The sequence below is a fragment of the Antennarius striatus genome, chromosome 9 (assembly GCF_040054535.1).
Source record: "Antennarius striatus isolate MH-2024 chromosome 9, ASM4005453v1, whole genome shotgun sequence".
NCBI classification, from domain to species: Eukaryota; Metazoa; Chordata; class Actinopteri; order Lophiiformes; family Antennariidae; genus Antennarius; species Antennarius striatus.
In genome coordinates this window covers 482,501-506,716 of record NC_090784.1, presented here as the reverse complement: position 1 = coordinate 506,716, position 24,216 = coordinate 482,501, and the positions used below count along the sequence as shown (strand labels likewise).

The 24,216-nt window shown below is 43.0% G+C and overlaps 2 protein-coding genes across 2 annotated transcripts in view; both read right to left on the bottom strand.

Annotated features, from left to right (window-relative positions):
- Positions 1-3,137: 3,137 nt before the first annotated feature.
- Positions 3,138-16,365, bottom strand: LOC137601855 (dysbindin-A-like). The gene is made up of 10 exons (XM_068324303.1): positions 16,094-16,365; positions 15,198-15,251; positions 14,564-14,614; positions 14,381-14,441; positions 13,944-14,076; positions 12,677-12,809; positions 11,398-11,420; positions 8,082-8,228; positions 5,816-5,947; positions 3,138-4,045 (listed from the first exon to the last, which is right to left on the bottom strand). The coding sequence occupies exons 1-10, from the start codon at positions 16,147-16,149 to the stop codon at positions 3,828-3,830; spliced, it is 1,008 nt and encodes a 335-aa protein (XP_068180404.1). The 5' UTR covers positions 16,150-16,365; the 3' UTR covers positions 3,138-3,827.
- A 1,688-nt stretch (positions 16,366-18,053) lies between these two features.
- Positions 18,054-24,216, bottom strand: part of LOC137601373 (vascular endothelial growth factor A-A-like) — a 12,885-nt gene continuing 6,722 nt past the window's right edge. Inside the window, exons 2-6 of the mRNA XM_068323529.1 lie at positions 24,087-24,129; positions 22,998-23,332; positions 19,953-20,032; positions 19,825-19,857; positions 18,054-18,777 (exon numbers count right to left, since the gene is read on the bottom strand). Of these exons, the coding sequence (XP_068179630.1) occupies position 18,777; positions 19,825-19,857; positions 19,953-20,032; positions 22,998-23,332; positions 24,087-24,129 (492 nt within the window). The 3' untranslated portion in view covers positions 18,054-18,776. The remainder of the gene's footprint in view (positions 18,778-19,824; positions 19,858-19,952; positions 20,033-22,997; positions 23,333-24,086; positions 24,130-24,216) is intronic.

The window sequence follows — 24,216 nt, the reverse complement described above, 5'->3', positions numbered from 1 at the left end:
CGGAGAAGCAGCAGCTCGACTCTGAGTCCCTCCCGGATGACCGAACTTCTCACCCTATCTCTAAGGGAGAGCCCGGACACCCTGCGGAGGAAACTCATTTCGGCCGCTTGTATCAGCTTGGGCTCTGGTACCAGTCCTCTCCAGAGGGGTTGGACTCTCTTCCATTCTGGAGTTGCCCATGGTGAGAGACGCCGAGCAGGTGTGGGTATACTTATAGCCCCCCGGCTTGGCGCCTGTATATTGGGGTTCACCCTGGTGGACGAGAGGATAGCCTCCCTCCGCCTTAGGGTGGGGGGACGGGTCCTGACTGTTGTTTGTGCTTATGCACCAAACAGCAGGTCAGAGTACCCACCCTTTTTGGAGTCCTTGGAGGGGGTGCTGGAGAGCGCTCCCACTGAAGAACTTCACTCATGTTCCGGGGGAGGCGGGGGACATTGAGTCTGAGTGGACCATGTTCCGCGCCTCCATTGTCGAAGCGGCCGACCGCAGCTGTGGCTGTAAGGTGGTCGGTGCCTGTCGTGGCGGCAACCTGCTGGTGGACATCAGCAGTAAGGGATGCCCTCAAACTGAAGAAGGAGTCCTATCAGGCCTTTTTGGCCTGAGGAACTCCTGAGGCAGCTGATGGGTACCGGCTGGCCAAGCGGAATGCAGCTTTGGTGGTTGCTGAGGCAAAAACTCAGGCGTGGGAGGAGTTCGGTGAGGCCTTGGAGGACAACTTCCAGACGGCTTCGAAGAAATTCTGATCCACTATGAGACGTCTCAGGAGGGGGAAGCAGTGCAGCATTAACACTGTGTATAGTGGGGATGGGGCACTGCTGACCTCAACTCGGGACGTTGTGACTCGATGGGGAGAATACTTTGAAGACCTCCTCAATCCCGCAGACACGCCTTCCCATGAGGAAGCAGAGTCTGGGTTCTCTGAGGCGGGTTCTCCTATCTCTGGGGTTGAGGTCACCGAGGTGGTTAAAAAGCTCCTCGGTGGCAGGGCCCCGGGGGTGGATGAGATCCGCCCGGAGTTCCTAAAGGCTCTGGATGTTGTGGGGCTGTCCTGGTTGACACACCTCTGCAACATCGCATGGACATCAGGGACAGTGCCTCTGGATTGGCAGACTGGGGTGGTGGTCCCCCTTTTTAAGAAGGGGGACAGGAGGGTGTGCTCCAACTACAGGGGGATCACACTCCTCAGCCTCCCTGGCAAGGTCTACTCAGGGGTTCTGGAGAGGAGGGTCCGTCGGGAAGTCGAATCTCGGATTCAGGAGGAGCAGTGTGGTTTTCGTCCTGGCCGTGGAACAGTGGACCAGTTCTACACCCTCCGCAGGGTCCTTGAGGGGGCATGGGAGTTTGCCCAACCAGTCTACATGTGTTTTGTGGACTTGGAGAAGGCGTTTAACAACGTTCCTCTGGGGGTTCTGTGGGGGGTGCTTTGGGAGTATGGGGTACCGGACCCCTTGATAGGGGCTGTTCGGTCCCAGTACGACCAATGTCAGAGTTTGGTCCGCATTGCCGGCAGTAAGTCGGATTTGTTTCCAGTGAGGGTTGGACTCCGCCAAGGCTGCCCTTTGTCACCGATTCTGTTCATAACTTTTATGGACAAAATTTCTAGGTGCAGCCAAGGCATTGAGGGTGTCCGGTTTGGTGGCCTCAGTATCGCGTCTCTGCTTTTTGCAGATGACGTGGTGCTGTTGGCTTCATCAAGCCGTGATCTCCAACTCTCACTGGAGTGGTTCGCAGCCGAGTGTGAAGCGGTTGGGATGAGAATCAGCACCTCCAAATCTGAGACCATGGTCCTCAGTAGGAAAAGGATGGAGTGCCCTCTCCGGGTTGGGGATGAGATCCTGCCCCAAGTGGAGGAGTTCAAGTATCTCAGGGTCTCGTTCACGAGTGAGGGTACGATGGAACGGGAGATCGACAGGCGGATCGGTGCAGCGTCTGCATCTCTCTATATGTTGCTATTAAAATGTTAAAATATTTGCTCTATGAACTAAATTTCCATAATTTAGCTAATGTATATAATGTTGTGTTTTTTTGTCAACAACAGCATGTGTGTAACGTCTTTCTTGAGTTCAGCGGTCCTGAAACCGCTGGGAAAAGACATGAAGTGAGGCACGCAGTTCTCCCGCCTCATGGTAGGGAGCGCTGCTGATCCCAGGGATTCTTGTCGGGACTCCTTGGTCGTAGAACTGACAGTAAACTACAATCTGTAGTCAGCGAGTCAAGAGCAGCCATTCATTAGCTTTCTTCTCGCCTTGTCTTTCTATAAAATTGAGGATTACAGATTTAAAACACAGAATGTTTTTGCTGCTTTTGTTCTGAAGGAGCGGCGCGTGGACTTCATTTATAAGTAAACATAACATATAAACAAACATGTAGGAAACAACATTACCACTTTTTTTAACCAAATGTGCTCGTTTGTGCTCGTTTGTACGTGTAAATAATTCTGCTGTGAAACTTTAAAAATAACCCACTCACTGTTGATAATTAAGTGGTGAATAAACTAAACTGTAGGTTGGTATGTCTTGAAACATCTTCATCTGATTATGAAGTCAGTGCCTCACCAGCATGAACCTCACCTGACTGGACAAGACCAACCACCACCAGAACTGAAGAAGCCTCTTGGACGAGAGGTGAAATATCTTCAAGGAACTTTTTACAAATTCAGTGGACAAATTAAAATGCCTTTGGATGAAAGTGGAAGGTTTTCGGCCAAAAATCAAAAGCAATGAAAAGAGAACAGATTAAAATTAAAAACCTGCTAGTTTACAAAACTCACTACATGTAATCTGTCATTAAATTTTTGAACAAATGCCTGCACACACACCATTCTTGATTCTCTCTCAGCCAGTGCTTTTATTTAACTGTTTAGTTCTTTTTTGACTCTTGGGTCTGTGAAAATCATTTTTGAAGACACTTGGGAGCAAATACCAAAACAGATATCCCAACCAACAGGTCAAGGCGGATGACCCCCCTCCAGAGCCTGGGTCCTGCCTGGACTTTCTTCCTCAATGAGGGAGTTCCCCCCCCCACTGTTGCTTATGCTGCTCTGGAGGGCATTGTTGGCTCTCTGTCTGTTAAGCGCTTTGAAATGTCTTCAGATGTGATTAAGCGTTATATAAGTTGATTGATTGAGATATACAAGGTAGAGACAAACAGATCTTTATTAAACGCATAGATATGAAAACTGGAAAAAAACCAAGTTAGTTGTCATGTTAAAATCCAATGTTAAAGTTACTCAATATTGTTGTTAATAAATCATATGGTAAGGTTACTCTTTGTCTGTCCTTCATTATTTTGATATGCTTCTCTAATTAGCAATAGATTGCAGCTATTCTAGTCTTTAACTGGCAGTCACCACAATAAATGACTAGACATGTAATTACCATGTTAATTATTCAGTGCTGTAAACCACTGTCTAATAGATATACACAGCTTTACATCTATGTCTGATAAGCTGTTAGACTTAAAGATCTGTTATGCAAAATACCTGGTTGATAGAAAGTGGAGTTAACAATGCATCTGTGAGGGCATCAGGTACATGGAGACATTTTCTTTGCTTTTAATTTGGTTTCTTCTTTGTGTGCACAACACATTTGTGGTGTCAGTAGCAAAACTGCCCTTAAAGCATTTCCAGAGGGACTTCTGTTTGGTTTGTCTCATAAATCTGTACGTTTTCTGAAAACATGTCTTATTACATACAGAATGGTGGTGTCTCTAATCCAACTGTCAAATAGAGCAATAGAGCACGGTCTGATTTGCTTTAGTCTACCAAGTACTCCAGAAGTTTCAAGGGACAGTTTGAAGATTACCTAGACAGAAGGACCCTTGTGGGGTCACTTATCAGAGACCCTCACTGTGCCGTCATCGTCCAAGTCTGTCAATGATGGATCTTGTTGAACGTCTTCCTCATCTGACTGCACCAGAAGCTCACCAATCTCCTCGCTGTCTCCTTCCTCTACTACATTCTGACTGAACAGTTGATCGTTTGTGGACAGTGTTGGGCTCACTTGGCTTCTCACAGATTCAAACAAGCTGGAGTCCAGATCTGGACCTGTTGGAGAGAACAATTCTGAATGAATTAGTGTCAAATGAATCTCTTGGGATCCATCTTCTGCTCAATGCAAAGGAGCACACAAGAACAACACAACTGCTAACACCACAGACTGATTTCGAGCTTCCACGTTGATCAAGTACCAAACGTACTCGCTCCACCTTTCCTTTGCCAGTTTTTCTGGTTCACTATCTGGTAGCAGTGATTGACCACTGACCAACAAAGTCCTGGTTACAAGCATGACTAAAAAAAAACCCTCGTCTTAACAAATAAGCTTACAAAGAAACGGTCCATTAGGCATTAGATAACGAATGATTCATATGATTGCCATTAAGAGCAGTAGGCTTTGGTATAGGAGTCAGATTTTTTCCCTCTATAGATTATCTAGCTCTTATAGTACTGGACATAGTCAAAGTTTGAGAAAATATGACATAGTATGAAGTACACCATGTTTCAGCAGGTTTTTGTTTTGTTTTTTTTCTGGACGAAAAAAGCATTTTCATTGACTTATATTTTCATAATAGTAAAAACTGTAGAGGAAAAAAACAATAAAGTAACTTTGAAACAATAACAAAATATAAAAGCAGAAATAAATAAGCATATATAGGCTTAAAGTACTACTATCATTGGCACATAAAGCAGTACTTGTCTTTGATTATAACTTCATGATTACAACAATCTATGTAAAATCTTATCTGTCTAAATCACATAATTAAATATCTTCTGGTTTTGGTATTTCGGAAAGAATATATTTTTCCAGAAACAAAAAGTAACGCTGCCAAAATACTCCACAACCAATGGAAACACTCTCAACTTACTATCCTCCTGCTCTAAACCAGCTTGTTTATCATCCTACTCCCCAACTTTCACGTAACCACCTACAAATTCCATTGGATCATTTTGGAAATGAAGCTTCATCATTTTGGAACACACCCAAAAAGTCAGTTAAGACACGTCATATCCACAAAATACGCCCAGTTAATAAAATAATATACAGAAAAGTATTCAAAACACAAAAGCGAACAGTCCACACCATTATTAGAAACCAATACAAAAGTAAATCAAAATGGTTACCATTTTGATCATAGCAATCAAAATGAATGACAGGTCAAAATTGTGCAATTAAAGGGATAATGTGAATGAGTTAAAAGTAGTAAAAGAACACCCCCCACATGACAAAACTTCACTTGAACAGAACATGGAAAATGAACCCATTATCAGAAACACTGAGCATTTTTCATTTTGCTTTGTAAAGAAGAAATTCCAGATCTATCCCACAAAGCTTTGATGCATAAACAGATAATAGGGTAACGTTAGTAGATGCAACTGAACTGATGAGAAAGCAATAATGATAAAGGCTGCTGGATGGAGAGAATCGCCTGTCCCACCTGAGAGAAATGAAAAAGGCAGGGAAAAAAAATAAACCAGAACAGCAATCACCAATGTTTCAGCAGGAAATCCGTAAAAGTATTTGTACATGAGGCCCCTGGTCTTCCTCCGGGGTCCAAACAAAATGAAGTGAGGCACAGGTTCACTCAGAGAGTCTGCTACTGTCCTGTAGTCACGGGTCAGTCTGCACCTGTCCACTCTCAAATAATGTACCCCGAAAAGGAGACGGAAGATCAATGAAGAGAAAAATGTTTCAATAATTGTGATTTTATTTAATGATTGTTGACTTTAAGTCCTATTACCTCTTTAAGCCCTCTTACCCAGTGCTAGCAGCAACTGTATGTCTGGAGTTTTCATTAAGTTGTAGCTAGCCTAAGTTACCTGAGGTCAGTGATGATCCAGTACTAATGTCATCATCAGTTGAGTTGAGAAAGTCATCCAGAGCCTCCTGGTCTGACAGGTTACTTATTGTGATCTGATCCAGAACGCATTCATCAGCTTCTGACAACGGTTCTGAAAATACAAAATACAAACAACAAACCCACACATCATATTTTTTTACAGTGACAAATTGTTTCAACCAAAACAAGTAGCTGACCATTTTTAACACAGTAGTACCTTGAGATACGAGTTTATCTGTTCCGTGACAGAGTTTGTAAGTCAAATAATATCTCCCTAAAATTAATTAAAAAATCTTCATCCATGCCAGCCTTGTAAAAAAAAGCCCCAAACCCCTCTAAATCACAAAGAAAAACATTTTTAATCAACCAATAGACAATTACTTTACCGGTGCATGATTAATAATATATAAGATACATTAACAATGGTTAAGTATGAAAAAAAACGCGCACAAGTCAGAAAAATGCGAACTACGACACTTACTCCATGAAGGAGAATAAAACTCTCTGCTGATTTTGTATCCATCCGCCAGCATAAATAGATCAGGCAGATGTGTAGATATAGAGACAGACAGACGGACGGACAGACAGGTAGTTTATTGATCCCAAACTGGGAAATTCATATATTGCCTCAGCATTCAATACATATAAACAAGTTAAGAAGAAGGATAAAACTAAGAATATAATTTGGAGAGAGGGTAAAATAAGAATAATAAATGAATAATAAATAAGGAAGAATATATACTCTGGTACAGTGCACTCTCATCCTTTGCAGTTCATGCGTTCCAGGAACCACACGCGAATTCTGCAATATAGCGATGAACTACTTATCTTATTATTTACAGTAATTTAAATGTTTCTGAACCCCCCCATACTGATATTAAACCACCTTATATCTGTATTACCTTTAGAACACTCTGATAGACTGTTTAAAACACTTTATGTCTCAGGAAGTCCGAGACTCACGGAACGTAGCGCACTTCAGGATGCTTCAGCCAATAGAATGTGAGTACAGTATCATGTGACTACCAACTGAAATCACGATGAGGTGAAGTCGTGAGCGTGAATGCACACTGTATATACATTACAGATGTACAAGAGGTGCGTAAAGTGAAATATAGACAGCATTGACTAACATACAGTATTTAAAATGTGAAATCTAGGTGTTATGGTCCAAAACACATCTAAACATCAGACTGGTGGAACTCTATGTGACATGTTAGAGCTCTAGTCCACAGCGATGCCTTGTGGCAGGAATGACTTCCTGTATCTGTGGAATGACTTCCTGTACCTGTCCTTTTGGAGAAGGAGCTCTGCTGTCTGTCCAGTGTGTGGTGGAGAGGGTGAGCGGGGTTCTCCATGATGGAGAACAGTTTGTTCAGCCAATCAGAGCCTCCACAGCGTCCAGACTGCAGCCAATCACAGAGCCTCACTCGTTACTATTATTGTTTGACTTGTTCACCCTTTTATAAAGAAATGATCAGTATTTCTCCTACGTTGAATGTACTGATTGTAAGTTGCTGTATTTCAAAATAAACCTAAATAGTGCCGTCACTTGAATCAGGTCTTTTATTATATTTATTAAAAGATTAGTTATGAATGAGAACATGCTGCATTGGCAACACCAGTGTGATTGCACACTTGTTCTGTATATGAATGTCTTGTTCGTGTGCTCTATCATAGAATGAACTTGTCAGAAATGATTGCTTTTGCTCTCTTCCACTTGTGAAACAAGCGTATTTTGGCCACGTTATCACCCTGGAGATGTTTCAGTGAGATCTGGACCGCATCCACACCATCTTGGTGTACAAACTAAGAAACAAATTATGTGTTTAAGTTTTGCAGGCTATCCATGGATTCATGATTTTGCAAAGATCTCTCAACCCCTATAAGACATCACATTTAGGGAAGACATTTGGCTATAACTGACAGCGTGACTTGAACTTCTAATGCAGAGGTCAGAAGTCCATCTCTTGACATGACTCACTCGTTCAACTTTCATCTCTGAACAGCAGTTTTACCCTGTCCCATGATGACTGAGAACATCCATCCATCCATTTTCTTATCCGGGGTTGTGGGGGCAACTGTCTCAGGAGGGATGCCCTCGAGATCCCCCCGGAGACCGGTACTCACTTTAGGACTTCCTGGCCTTTCTTGTACTGCTTGTCAACGCGTCCTCTGGATAACATCTGCTGGTACTTCATTATAAGTATCTGCAAGCTGTAGAAGCATAAATAACAGCCACTCACCTCTCTGCTGCATGCCCCCACTGGACAGGTATTTCTTCACGTCTTCTTTAAAGGCTTCGTCATAGACCTTCTGTCGTTCTTTCATTTTCTGTACCATGGCCTGCTCCAGCTCTGCCAGGTTCTGAACATGCTGAGCATTCAGTTCCACTTCAAACAGACGACAGAACTTTAGAATCCTTTCAAACTGATGGTGTTTCACATGCAATTAGTAAAAAAATAATTGTCAGTATATGCCAGTGCAATGTTACTTGATCTGCACCATCCTACTGAAAAAGAAGGGGTAAATGAAACTTCCAGTTACTTATGTCAGACATTAGAATGAGACTAGCATTACCCAGATACAAGTAATAAAATTGTCAAATTCAAATTATATATATTCGTGTAGTTAAAGTTTATGTCCATGTATGAAAACCCTGAGAGGTGAAGGAGTGAGGAAAACAGTCTTGTGTCTATTTCGTGCATCTGGTTGTAATTTTCTATGTTGACAACTTATGGATCGGTTTGATCCAGACCTGACCACCTCACATAACATGTCGTGCCTTTCTTTATGTTAGACATGTGCTACAACCATGTGCTTGTCTCTTCTGTTAACATAAGCCAATAACCTGGAAAAAATACAATTTCATTTGTCATAGTTTCATTTGTTTCAGCCTTAAAGTTTCAGGTCCATACTGAAACGTTAAGTCTCAATTCTCAGCATTCCTCTCAAATTTACTCTTAGGAATGATAAGAAATGGTAGACAGACAGCACTTATACGTGCCTTTCCAGTTTGACTGACCACTCAAATCTCTTCACAACAGCAGCATTCACCTGCTTACACAAACATTTATATATTGATTATATTCATACCGTTTGCTGTATATCACCACCAGTTCATTAGATAGGTGTTAAGGTGGACAGTATTCACACAATCATTTCAACAGAAACAGTTGGTGTTCCACGTAGTTTGGACCCAGCATCTCCTGCAGGGACACACATGGACTACTGGGACTGGGAGTTAACCTGCTGGCTTCTGATAAGTGGTCATCACCGCTATCATCTCAGATGCCCCATGTAATAATTATGGGTGTTTACCATGTTCATTCATTCATTCATTCATTCATTCATCTTCATAGTCAAGGGGGTTGCTGCTATCTCAGCAGACTTACGGGCAATTGTTGAAGTTGGGGACTGTTGAAGAAAATAATTTAATAGCAGCCGATAACGTAATAACAGTCATAGTGTAATAAACTTATCCTATTTAAATGTAATAAGCCAATAAAGTAATAATTGGCCAATAGCCTAATAAAAGTCCTGAACTGGTAAAGTAATAACCTTCGGCTACTATCATAATACTTTTTACGTTAATGGCCAGGTAAAGGAAAAAAAACCAGCCAATAATGGAATAAATTAGTCTGTAAGCAGCCAAAAATTATTACATAATTGGTTTAGGACTTTTATTACATTACTGGCCAATTACATTTCAAAAAGGACAAATTTATTACATTACAGAACTGGCTGTTATTCATTATTGGCTTCAACAGGGATCACTGTAGCGGGGTAGTACTCAGGGTACTCTCAGAAGTCTCCAAAAGAAAAATAGACGGATGCTGTATTCCAAAGGCTTCCACCTTTTGAACCTGGTTTTCCACCATGCATTTTGGATGATTTAAATAGGGCCAAAAAATCAACCAAGCAGCAATACACACCAAAATAATAAAATTTTGTTTTCACATCTTCTCTTGTCAGTGCATGACTTCTGCTATATTTTGCCTTTACCCACGTTGGCAAAATTGTTGATACCCCTCTGTTAATAAAAGAAAAATCATCAATGAAATAACTTGAAACGGACAAAAGTAATAATAAATAAAAAAATTTCTGAAAATTAAACAGTGAAAACTAGACATTGCTTTTGAACTGTGGTTCAGCCTCCTCATATTAAAATATAAACTAGTAAAACAGGCCTGGACAAATTGTTGGTACCCTTAACTTTTGTTGAACAACCTTTAGAGACAATCACTTTCAGTGTGTAGCTCTGAGCCACGTCGTTAGCACACACTGCTACCGTAGCATGAACACGGACCCTCCCCTCCCACGCGCACACACACACACACACACACACACACACACACACACACACACAAGACTGAAGCTGCGCTAACTAGTTAGCCAAATGCTGGCTGACTTCAACAGTTTTTGAGGAACTTTCAGTGTGTAGCTCTGATCCAGGCCGTTACCACACACTGCTACCGTAGCCTGAACACGTACTGCACCTCTGGGATGACCACGCCCTTATTGGGGTATAGGGGGGTGTTCCGCAGACGAGCTTAGGATATGTCAATCACTCTATCAATCACTCCTGTTGTTACGTCAAGACGGGAGCTGTGACAAATTGGATCATTACCAGGATGTCTAGCAAAAAAGATCATTTTACTGTATTTATTGATACAGGAAGCGTTTGTTTTGTAGGAGCTGGTCGGGTTAGGGAGGACCACCATGTATATGTAGAGACCTGAAAAAATGTGTTTTTCACAATAGGACCCCCTTGTGTGGTGGCACCCCATAGAGGTTGAAGTGGCCTCACTAGTAGGTTGTGTTAACCTAATTTCCCCATGGAGATCATTAAAGTACTTAGCCAGTATCTTAACTTGGTCGTCTCCCATGAGTCCACTTTGGCTCAAACAACAATGGATGGTGTGATCTGACACTGATGCACCTTGACCTTGGAGTTCACCTTCACCGTCTTTAGAGGTTGTTCTAGGTTCTTTTGTCTGTCTCTTCGATTTTTCATCAGTTTTCCTTCAGTGGCCAAATCCAGGGAGACTGGCTACAGTCAATCTCTTCAGCATCTGAACAATATGTGAGAGCTGCTTGGAGATGATCTGACAGCCTTTACCTTCAACACGGTACTCTATAACGTTCATTCTAATGTCCGGAGACAACTCTCTCCTTCACTTCCTGTGTTTTCATGAAATAATTCAGTTGAACCACTGTTCAAAAGCCATGTCTGATTTTCAGAATCCTTTATGAATTCCCTCGGGGAAACAGAAGTTTTATTTATCATTACTTTTGTCAGATATAAATCATCTCTCTGGCCCTTGTGGGTTTTTCTTTCATTAACCAAAAGAAAAACCCCCAATGGGTTTTGGCCAACAGTTTTGTCCATGTGTGGACATATCACACCACCCTCTGTGACAAAAACTGAAAAATAGGATATTCTGGGAAAAAAAAGGGACAAAATAAAATTCACAGCAGTTTGCGCAAGTCATAAATTTGTCAATTGGTGACATAATTAAAAAATGTAGGCTGTACACACGTTATGTCTGAAAAGCTTACCTTGTAGTGCCTCCAATGCCCTCCTGTCATAAGACAAATAACAGATATTACCCATTAACTAATTTATCTGTCAGTCATTCAATATCTATAAAAACACCTCCCTCATCAGGACGTTGTGTTACTCTGGTGAACGTGTGACTGTATGGTGGTCCTGGTGAACGTGTGACTGTATGGTGGTCCTGGTGAACGTGCGACTGTATGGTGGTCCTGGTGAACGTGTGACTGTATGGTGGTCCTGGTGAACGTGTGACTGTATGGTGGTCCTGGTGAACGTGTGACTGTATGGTGGTCCTGGTGAACGTGTGACTGTATGGTGGTCCTGGTGAACGTGTGACTGTATGGTGGTCCTGGTGAACGTGTGACTGTATGGTGGTCCTGGTGAACGTGTGACTGTATGGTGGTCCTGGTGAACGTGTGACTGTGAATAGGGGTTCGGTGTTAGGGTTTGGGTTAGCATTAGAGGTTAGGGGTTGGGGTTAGGGGTTGGGGTTGGGGTTAGGGGTTGGGGTTAAGGGTTGGGGTTAGGGGTTGGGGGTTAGGGTTTGGGGGTTGGGGTTAGGGGTTGGGGTTAAGGGTTGGGGTTAGGGGTTGGGGGTTAGGGTTTGGGGGTTGGGGTTGGGGTTAGGGGTTGGGGTTAAGGGTTGGGGTTAGGGGTTAGGGGTTGGGGTTAGGGGTTGGGGGTTAGGGGTTAGGGTTAGGGGTTGGGGTTAGGGGTTGGGGGTTAGGGTTTGGGGGTTGGGGTTGGGGTTAGGGGTTGGGGTTAGGGGTTGGGGGTTAGGGGTTGGGGTTAGGGGTTGGGGTTGGGGGTTAGGGGTTGGGGGTTAGGGGTTGGGGGCTGGGGGTTGGGGTTAGGGGTTGGGGTTAGGCAAGTGCCTTCCTGGTTTTGTCCTAAAATTAATTTTTGATAAAAGGTGTGTTTCTATTTCATACTCCAGAAACAGATGGTATCAGTTTCAGTCAATTCAGTCAATTTAATGTTAAACTATAATTCAGCTCTCATGGTGAGACTGTTACTAAAGAAATCTACCATTTTCCATTTATATAAAAAGGTTAAACTTGTGATTGGCTGGGAAATCACAGTTAATAGTTACAGTATAAAATCGCTGAATTAAGTGAGAACATAATAACATTCAAGTAGTAACACAGAAATCGGACTAGTAATACAGCAGTAACTGACATTTTGTACCATTTGGTAGAATTGTTCCTCAAAAAGCACTGAAGTCATAGCAAAAGCCTCCTGTTGCCCTTTGATGTGTAAAACTTATAAACCTCCACACACCTCTTCTTGTCCTGGTAGGCCTCCAGTTCACTGACATGTTGTTGTTCTGACGTCTGTTGTTCACACTGAACACACAGAGTCTCCAGGTGCACCAGTCTGCTCTCAATCTCCTCAAAGTCACCCTCCAGATGAGCTGCACACACACACACACACACACACACACACACACACACACACACACACACACACACACACACACACACACACACACACACACACACACACACACACACACACACACACACACATCTTAGTTAAGCCATACGTACAGGTACATCTCTCCTAGCAACTGCTGTTTTCTTTGTAACATTTAGGCAACTCAAAGTATTTTAAGATGACAAACAGTATTCTGACACAAACACTCAGAAATTAAATAATAATTTAAAAAGTATATGAATTACATTTTCTATAGAGATCAGAAAATATTAGTAAAAGCTCAGTACAGCTGAAGAGAAAGTTGGAATTCATTCAGTTCATTCCTTCATTCATCATAAAATAAGTCATCTTCCTTTGGTTGACGATCCATCCCTGTATGCTGAGCTCAAGTCAAAACTACACGGGCTAGCTGAACTGTCCAACCCCTGCAGAACACACACTTCACACACTTCAGCTTGATCCATTCAATTCCTTCTGAGCCCAAAGGTAGAACCTTCAGTCAGAGCAAAGTAAACATTTGTTTTGCTTTGTCTTTGTAAATGACTCCATCCATGCCTGTAGGGAAACGGCCATCACTCTATCTATTGTGATTTATCTAATGTTTTTAATCCTAACTTATCTGCTCTCACTTTTTACTTTGTTTTACTGCGGAGTGACAATTTCAAGCAATCAAGTGACAATTCAGCAATTTCCCCCTCAGGGAATCAGGGTTGTGATTTGGATTTTTCCTGGCAGTGTGCATGCTGCATTTATTCTAGGGAAAACAATTTTATCTTTTTCCTCAACTTTTGTTTTTGAACAATATTTTGCATCCAGGTGTGTGTCCAGAACACATTACAGCCTCGCGTTGTTCACGCGCCGCCTCGCCGTAAATGAGACCAAGGTGGTAATAATATGTTGATAAAAATTAATTTTCAATTGAAATGACTAAACATAGCCTAACTGTAGCACTGAGTTTCCCTCAGGATCAATAAAGTATCCATCCATAAATCTATTTGAATATTTGGAACATTAATAGTGTCCATCTGATCATCTTAACCACCAACGTTTACACAGTTTAAAAGGAAATCCTTAGTGTTTGCACCGGGACAGGTGACAGGTGGAATCACACCTATGTTAGCAGTGATGGCGTCCAGGTCGCTGATGAAGGCTGGCAGGGTTTGTAGTTGTTCCTGCAGCTGAGTCAGAGACGTTCTCTTCTTCTCCCAGTGGGCTGAGAGCATGACTGTGTCTCCATCCACACCCTCACACACACACACACACACACACACACACACACACACACACACACACACACACACACGTTACTGCTTAGATGTGAATAAACTGATATATTTCATGCAGATTGGTTTTTATTCATAGGTTTATTTTTATACAAAGTCTGGGGTTACTTTGTTTCTGAGTAACTAAGTAAGTCATTTCTTTGATATGTTGTAACTTCTCAAAAGTATCGCCACCCAAGAGGACAACACCCTGCATATTGAGAATAAACGCTTCAAATAGAATCACATGAACCGGAACAGAACGGAGCAGAGCTGCTGGTCTCACCTCTGCTGCCTGAGCGCAGCCTGTCGTCCTCTTGTGCAGCAGAAACCAGCTGTCCTCGAACCTGTAGACACGTTTAGACACCTCAATACAGCTGTTACACACAGTATGTCACTACTATACTGAAACACAGTGTGTGTGTGTGTGTGTGTGTGTGTGTGTGTGTGTGCAGTGGTTTGCAGAGACCTGCTCAGGATTTCCACTCCAGCAGTGAAATGAGGAAAGCTTTCCTCAAACCTGAAGAAGAGAAACATGTTGAACAGAATAACGTCACACAATTAATTCATGAATAACTCTTCAGGTCCTGAAGCCTCACACACACACACATGCGCGCGCGCACACACACACACACACACACACACACACCAGTAACTAGTAACGGCCTGCCTCACACAGCATCAGTCTGCCACACCTCCACTCCATCTGGTGAATGGAGCCTGATTAATCTTCAGTTCTCTGATCACAGAAGTCTCACTTCACTGTGTTCTTATTTGGTCTACTTCTCTACTGAATTCTAAGTTTCTTCATTTCCCTACAATAACCCAGGCTGAGTAAAATGTGCATAAAGTTTCTCTGGTGCTCCCAGAACTCTGAGGTATTCTTCCTTTGAAGTTGATAATTCCAACTATTTTTAAAGGTGAAATGTGATTATTATGGGATTGTAAATCAAGACGGGTGCAGAAGACAGATGTGGTTCAAAACTCAAGTCCAACCAACTGGTTAGTAATGATTGTTGTTTTTAAAATACCAAGTACAGTAAATGTGATCCAGTTCTAGTATTACACACAATACTACAGGGCGTGGCTGACGCTTTCTGCACCTGGGTGTCCTCCTGGTCCTGTTGTCTCGTGTCCTGTCCCCAAGAGTTCTGAAGCTGCAGAGAAAACAGCATTACATGGTGAAGACTTTAGTTGTGTTTTTATAACTAACGTGCATTTTGAATTCAATGACAATGTGTGTGTGTGTGTGTGTGTGTGTGTGTGTGTGTGTGTGTGTGTGTGTGTGTTAATATGTGATTGACCACCAACAGTCACAACGGAGACATGAATTCTCCTCACAAAGGTGTCCAGCGCTCTGGATGGATCTCACTTCCTCTCACTGCTCCCAGAGGAGCAACCCTTTTCCAGCCCGATGAGGACGGTACTGAGGAGACAACACGCCACCAGAAGACGGCTGTGTGCTGATGGGTTACTTGACTTATAGAGGAGGTGTCTGTGAGCACGTCTCAGTGGGGGCTCACTGGTTTTTTGCTGTGTTTTCACAACTCATTTCAAACAGTAGAGTTTACAGTAGTCAGTCCTCCAGACTGGTTCACACTGCTCAGGTAATATGGGATGTTTGTGACTGTTCCTACGTGTGATTGTAAACCTGTACATCTCCACAGACCTTTTACATCATGACCTACAGACAGATGGAACGACACACGTGGATTCTGTGTTCAATCCCACTTCCTCACGTATTCAGATGTGTCTCAACATTTCACTGAATTATATAAGATTAGGATTAAATCAACTTCATTAATCCTTGAAAGGAAACTTTTTTAACTTTCTCTTTAAACACTTTATAGTCATGTTCCTGATACCAAGTCTTCATCGGAACTCCCTGTCATCATCATCATCCTCCTCCTCCTCATCACGTGATGGTCAGCTGACAGTCAGAGCAGAGCGAACCGGACTGTGGGTCACCTCTACGGTAGATGTTCTCCATCAGACCCACCTGGACGTGAAGTCCTGCTGCACCAGCTGGAGTCTGTCCCGGAGGCCCCCCAGCATCGTTCCTCCGGCTTCGGTCGGTCGGGCTAACACCGCCCAACTGTTTCCTGGTTCAGCGGCTCCTCCTCCGGGTCAATCCGGTCCGGTTCACGGGGGGACGAGAGGAAATGACCCGAACCACGGAGGACCCCCTTTCCTCTGCTCTTCTTCTGCATGAATAAACGTGATTTCATAAACTAAAATATCCTCCTCCTCCTCCTCCTCCTCTTCTTCTTCTCCTCCTCCTCCTCCTCTTCTTCTCCTCGTCTCCTTCATCTTCATTACTCACTACTGCCACCGTTGGTCTGACAGGGTTACTACAGTACATTCATTTAGTTGGAAAAAGGTCTACGAACTTGAGGAATGTGCTGACACCACGTGGTTTTCTCGTCACTAACGTGTTATTCAGGGTGTTTGTCGTTGTTTCACTGATCTGATGTTTGCTGGTGTACTTCATGAAGGACACGGGACCAGGAAACCAGATGCAGAGGGTGAGTGATGGAGAGGATGTTTGCTGGATTTTACCGTGAATCTGAAAATCTTCCCATAGAGAAGAATAGACAAGAAACATGAGGATCAGCCGAGGGTGTGAACTGTAAGTGTTTCCTGTGGTTATGATGTGGCCATCAGAGTCTTTCACCAGGGATGTCTTGATGCGTGGGCCGTTGTGAACTTGGCACAGCAGAGTGAAGTCACAGCTCATGTTGTTGGTATTGGTCGTGGGCTCAAGGTGGTCAGCTTGTGCCTGCCAGAACGTCTCTCTGTCCTCAGCGATGGCCACGTTGCGCTGTTGGTTCAGTCGCTGGAACTCGGTCAGGTTGCCTTGGAGTATTTCCTGGCATTCCCTCGGGACGACCAGCAGATAGATTACGATGTCTGTGTGAAGCGTCACAGGCAGCACCTGGTAGAAGCCCCGAATCTCGAATCTCCCGCACTAAACAGAGGCCAGCCACCCTCTACAACAGGATGTTCAAGGGTGCGGTCGTGGAAGTTGGTGACGGTTTCTTTTAGCCAACAAAGGTGAGCGTTTGAAGAGGAAACTGGCTGGTCACTGGGATGGTCACCTGAACACTGTTCTGGAGAAACACAGGGAGGCACACAACTACAAGATAAGGAACAGTGCCACTAATCAAGAGAAGGCGGCCCACAGAAATTTAATACTGTCTGTCAATTTTTTGCCCTCCCCAACTGGATCTGAAGCTCCTGCTCGGGTGACGTGGCCACTGGTGCTCCAAAGGGCTCCTTGTCGGTTGATGATGTTGGTTCTGCTGTGCTGTCTTTAGTCCAGAACACTGGCAGGACATTCTTTTTTGCTAGCTAGTGGGCTTAATTTTCGGCTGTTAACCTGTCATGTGACCGAGAGCTGTCAAGAGACACAGACGCATGCATTCGTCTGTGCGTCATTCTGCACAAAGTCACTCATTCATTCAAAGAATATAAGATTAAAAAAAGGGGTGGCAGTGGTTCAGTGGTAGACCGGCGGTAGAGCAGGTCATCCAACGTTCTGAGATCGTCGGTTTGATTCCCGCTCCCACCCAAAAAATAACACCCGGAGGTGAGCTGACAGTGGGAGGTGTCAGCTCAGCTCCGGAGCACTGCCCTTGAGCAAGGCGCCGTCCCCCTAACAAGTTACTCATTTGGGCGCTCCACAAAGGAGCTGCCCGCCACTCTACCTCCCCTGCATGCGCACAGGCTCCCTGTGTGTGTGTGTGTGTGTGTGTGTGTGTGTGTGTGTGTGTGTGTGTGTGTGTGTGTTCAGGGCCTGTACACACATTTTTATGCGTGGTTTCAACTAACTAGAGTGTTGCACTAATTTCCCTGCGGGGATTAAAATCAGTATATAATCGTAAAAAAATGTTTCTTTAATTTTCTTACCCACTTCATCCGCTTGTGGGGGTCATGGGGAGCTGGAGCCTAACCCAGCTGGAGTCTGTCCACACAGAAAGAGATAGTTCTTGGACCTGCCAATTAGCTCTATCTGTCATCGTCCGTCTGTCTACCTGTCTGTCTGTCTACCTGTCTGTCTGTCTGTCTGTCTGTCTGTCTACCTGTCTGTCTACCTGTCTGTCTGTCTACCTGTCTGTCTGTCTGTCTGTCTGTCTACCTGTCTGTCTGTCTACCTGTCTGTCTGTCTGTCTGTCTGTCTGTCTACCTGTCTGTCTACCTGTCTGTCTGTCTACCTGTCTGTCTGTCTACCTGTCTGTCTGTCTGTCTACCTGTCTACCTGTCTGTCTACCTGTCTGTCTGTCTACCTGTCTGTCTGTCTCTATTTCGACTGATCCTTGTCACCTACAGTATTTGCAGTAAACCAGCGTCCAGTGAAGTGTTACATAAATGTTTCTCCTACTGTACACTGAAGCAGGATGTCATTGACACATTAAACATTCACACAACAGTGGGGTATTAGTTGTTTTTTCAGGAGCAGCAGTACAAAGTGTCAATGTACTTATAGTATGTGTATATACGGTATATCTAGTTATATCATTAGTTGAACAACAGACAGTCGCAAGCCCTGCGGCCAGACAGTCCTCTTCTTGATTGTTACTGGTTGTTCTTGCAGGGAATCCTCCTTCGGTCAAAGTGCTGTGCCAAAAGAATATTTCCCTCATGATAGTTTAGCTGGACTCATCTCCTCGGTTCCTCAGATCTCTGGAGGAGAAAATGTACAGTGAAAAATAGACAGTTAGAATGTGTTCATGTATAAATGGATTATTCAGAGAACGGGTATTACAGGAAGCAGAAGTGATTACAATATGTAGGAAACATAGTCTGTGTCATTCTCTCCTACATGTGAAAGCTAGAGAGGTGGAGGTTTGTCCTGGAAAGGAGAGGAATGAAGGTTAGCCGCAGTAAGACAGAGTACATGTGTGTGAATGAGAGGAACCCAAGTGGAAGAGTGAGGTTACAGGGAGAAGAGATCAAGAAGGTGGAGGATTTGAAGTACTTAGGTCAACAGTCCAGAGCAATGGAGAGTGTGGAAAAGAGGTGAAGAAGCGTGTCCAGGCAGGATGGAACGGGTGGAGGAAAGTGTCAGGTGTGATGTGTGATAGAAGAGTTTCAGCTAAAATGAAAGGAAAGGTGTACAAAACTGTGGTGAGACCAGCGATGTTGTTTGGTCTAGAGACAGTGTCCCTGAGGAAAAGACAGGAGACAGAGCTGGAGGTAGCAGAGATGAAGATGCTGAGGTTCTCTCTGGGACTGACCAGAATATCCATATTCTGTTATTACTTTTGGGATGTATAAATGTCATGTTGGGACGCACACATTTTTGTTGAAGCGCATCCCAGGGATCCACTACTCCCCTCCGTCATCATGTTCCCCATGATGATGGAGGGGACGGAGGGTTTCACTCGCCTACGGCTACTGGCTCTAGCCGTTAGCTTAGCCTCCTGTTGTCGTCCCCCGTGGCTGCAGTACCGGACTGTGGAGGCTGTCCATTATCAAGGTGAAGTTATGAAAAACATAACATTCATGTACAACAGAGGAAACCTGCGGCTTGCTCGTACATGACAGATCACGATCAGATAGCTGTTTACTCATTATTTTTTAAACAGCTGTTAATTTTTTCGATGTAATTTTTGCTGCTCTACCAAACAACAAGTTAGTGCAAATGTACAAACTAATCAACTATACACTCAAATCTATACTGCCCTCATTTGTAACAGACTATTACCAATTAAAAATAAATGTACTTACCATTCCTTCTTTGCTTGAATGCCAGATTTTAGTCTGAAAAAGATTAGGATTATTTTGGGTTTTGTTTTGTTTTTGCTTATATTGCATCATCAATATACCTCTATGTAAAAGAATGGAACATGTTGTACCTGCAATCACATTTTTGATGCTCTATGAAACTTAGGGAAATAATATTATCTTCTGTCATCTGTGGTCTAAACCGCATCACCTTGAAGGGAAACAGAGGACATACTAAATGACAACTAAACTAAAATAACATAAAAAAAGACTTTGTAAATTACATTATAAACCAGTGGTTCGTAACCTTGTGGAGGTACTGAACCCCGCCGCTTTCCTACACTCACTCACTCATCAGTGTGCCTCCTGCTGTTGTCATAGAGACCAGTTCAGATATACGTGGCTTCACCTTGACAGGTGTTACTCTGATGTCATTTTACACCAAAGTCTGTTTCTTGTTTTCCATCAGCTTCAGGAAGTGTTCCTTTATTTTTACCAGCACCAGACTAGAGTTGTTCACCTTGACATTCAGATCCTGCAGAACGCTGACTCCCATCACGTTCTGTTATACAGTACAGGTAAATTCAGGTTACACATGTTCGTCTGACCGCTTTCTTTTTTTGCTCAACATAGTTACTATGAATTAAAATATTAAGAAATCAATCAGATGACGTACCATCATGACAGGCAGAAATCCACTACTGAGTGTGGAAAATCCCCTGTAGCACAGGTAGGCTAATGATGTAGCATCACGTGATCACCTGCAGCCAGTGATGGCTAAGGGGGGCGTGTCAACACCAATTGACACCATGTGTCAAACGTACACAGTGATTTGTGTTTGTTCTGCAAAACATCCGACACATCATGTCGGGTGTTTTGTATTGACCTCCGTCTCCACCGAACCCCTGAGGCCGACTCACCGAACCCCTGGGGTTCAATCGAACCCGGGTTAAGAACCACTGGTCTAAACACCCAACCCAGACAAACAGCTCAGAGAACTCACAGCGCTACACAATGTGAATATAACAATCAGAACATGTTAACACATCCTGTGACCCAGACCACTTATAGTTTTAGTTCCCATCTGTGTTTTGAATTAATCAAAAGGTTTTCAACTCGCTGGGTTTTCTTTTTCTTTTTGGCAGCTGCATTAATTTTTTGTGTTATAAGGTGGGTTGATGTGATCTACTGTATGTTTGACCTGGTGATGCTTCATAAAGCTTTTCTTCTTCTTCTTAATTTGTTCAGTGAAAACTTTAGTATCAGGAAATCCATCTACGGTGCTGGGTACAATAGATCGAATCAGAGAAAATGGCAGCTTTTACATTTTATCTCTGGAGAGGCAAAACTCACAATTTATGTGACCAGGAAGAGGAGAACTGAAAACAATACTGTTCCAGAAGCAGCTCCTGTTTTCTGCTGTAACATCAGATGTCGCTTAAAACTAGAATTTGGTTTCTATAAAATAACAAAAGACCTGAATAACTTCAGGAACATCTGGTGTCACAAAAATGTCCTATGTACTGTAGTTGATGACCACCTCACTTTTGCTAACTTCCTGATATAATGCACTAATTTTTTAATTGTATTTCCTTCTGTTTATTTAGTGTTTTTGAGTGTTTAGTGTTTTTGAAGTTTCATCTAATGAAAAATTGTAAAATGTTCTGAATGTTCTGAATGTGATTGAAGTTTTTTTGCAAAAAATCTTCTTCTTCTGAAGCACTTTAGTGCTTCATCTAATGTAAAATTGTAAAATGTTTGAATGTGATTAAAGTGTTTTTGCAAAAATCAAAAAATCTTCTTCTCCTCCTTTGGGCTTTTCCCTTCAGGGTCTCCACAGCCAATCAGTGTCCTCCATCTAACCCTGTCTTCTCATCCTCTTCTCTCACACCAACTACCTTCATGTCCTCTTTCACTACATCCATAAACCTCCTCTTTGGTCTTCCTCTAGGCCTCCTGCCTGGCAGTTCAGAACTCAGCATCCTTCTACCAATATATTCACTATCTCTCCTCTGGACATGTCCGAACCATACACTCATAATTAGCTAGCAAGTGAACCCGCTAAAGTTACTGATGCTGGATGAGCAAGAATTCCGCTCTAGAAAATCATTTTAACCACAAGTGACTTTTTAGATCCCTTCATGACAGTAATTGGACTTTAACACTGACGTCCATGAGCATTGTGTATGACCCAACCCCCAGAAGATGCATTGAACACAAACATACAAAACACAAAGAAAGTTTGCCATGTCAACAACAAATCTGAGATGTCACGACTCAGGACTCTCTCTGAATTGATTGTGGGTGGATTACAAAGAGGACTAACACAAACCCTACTAATTTATATTCTCAAATCCACCAGCTTTTTGGGACATCCATCACCATTTGATGGTTTTCCTTTGGTGGTTGGAGACTGCTCAGTTGTCACAGTGTGACCGAGGTACTAAGTTTTGGTTTTGTGATAAAGTACAGCTCTGTATTTAGGTCACATAAAGGTAGGTGAGCCATCAGAACAGCATCTAAACAGTTACCACTGACTGCCATGGACTATGAAGTACTTACTTTGTCAAACTTTTACTTTGATTAATTTTTTTGACTTTTTTGCAAAACTGGAATTTAACAATTTGTTAACTAAAGCTGCTTAAATTGGTATCTACAATTAATTTTGAAATTAGTAATAAATTTATTACCTGTAAATCTTACAACAATACTTCATGCATAAAAGCGATTATATACAGTAATCCCTCGTTACTCACGCTTAATGCATTCCAGGACCACCGGCAAAAACCTAAATTACGTGATAAAGTGACAAACTATTATCTTATTATTTAGGGTAATTAAAACGTTTGTGAACCCCCCCCCATACTGACATTAAACCACCTTTGATCTGTATTACCTTTAAAACACTCTGATAGACTGTTTAAAGCACTTTTAAGTCTTTCTTTAATACACAGAAGTGCACTGCGTTTCGTGAGTCTCTAAACGCAGCACACTTCCAGATGCTGTCAGCCAATAGCATGTGCGTACGGTGTCACGTGACTACCTACTACAAATGCGTGATGAGGTGAAGCTGGGCATCTTGAAGCGTGAATACGCGAGGGATTCCTGTATTGATTTCTTTATTATTATTTAGATGTGGTCAGTTCAACGAAGAACACCACTTGCTTCCTGTATACCTGTAATGTGATGTTGCAGGTTTCCGTAGCGACACATCCCATTGCTTCATCAGAGCAGCAGCCTCCACAGCGTTTGAGAACCACACAAGAGGGAACGTAAGTGTGATCCGTGTCATCTGGATACTCCAGCAAAACGTCCACGAGCGCCTCCCGGGGTCGACACACGCTCTTGGTGAAACTGTCTGTGAGGGGGACGACTACCACAAGGTCACACCGTTGGTTTTCTGTGCTGCTATAATCCTTACAGTCATTCACATCAATGCAATAATAATGCCATAATGTGTTCAGCCCAGCATATGTCTGTTTCCACATCCAGCTACCAACAACAGGATAAACTCAACAATGGGCACTGATGTCAAATGTTACTGGAGAAAGATAATGTCTAATCAGATTGAAGCAAATTTAAAATGGATTCCATCTAAATTAAGTTCTGCTCTATCTGCCAAGAATTTGCTGGAAATTGAGATTGCTAACATGCCAGGCATATTAAATGTGTATACCCCTGGCATTAAAGAACGAAGTCTATACAATTACAGCCATATATGTCACAGAAAGTTTTTGATCTCTCCTCTGAAACTGGAAAGAAACGACGTGTGGGCGTCTGTGGATGTATTTCTGTCTCTGGTGCAGCTGAGAACCTGAACTGGTCCTGGAGGACCCAACCCTCCTCCTCACCCGTGGTTGGTCAGAGGAACTGTGACCTCAGCCATCGTGAGGCCAGCAGCCCCAGGGGGGCTCTGCCTCTGGACCAGTGACACACTTTGACTTCAGTCAAACACCATTTTATTTAAAATTAAATTAAATATAACACCCACAGAGTAATAACATGTTCAGCATGCACTGAAAACAGTGGATCCTGTTGTCTTTCTGTCCGTACGTCCACACACACACACACACACACACACACACACACACACACACACACACACACACACACACACACACACACACACACACACACACACACACACACACACACACACACACACACACACACACACACACACACAAACACACACACTGGCCTGCACACAGATGGAAGGAAGTGAGCCATACATACTGTATTAGCAGTTCTGTTAGAACACTTACCCTCATCTTTTTGCTTCTCCACTCCCTTGCTGATGCTGGCAGTCTGTAGGAAATGTGTGTTTGATATTATATTTGATGTGTTAAGTGGTTTTTCAACTGCATGCAATATTGCTTCCATACATTTTTTTAA

Coding starts and splice junctions, on each gene's coding strand:
- LOC137601855 (XM_068324303.1), bottom strand. CDS start 16,149: ATGCTGGGGGGCCTCCGGGACAGACTCCAGCTGGTGCAGCAGGACTTC. Junction 14,615..15,197: donor AGGACCAGGAGGACACCCAG/GTGCAGAAAGCG, acceptor TCTCTTCTTCAG/GTTTGAGGAAAGCTTTCCTC. Junction 14,442..14,563: donor GGAGTGGAAATCCTGAGCAG/GTCTCTGCAAAC, acceptor ACGTGTCTACAG/GTTCGAGGACAGCTGGTTTC.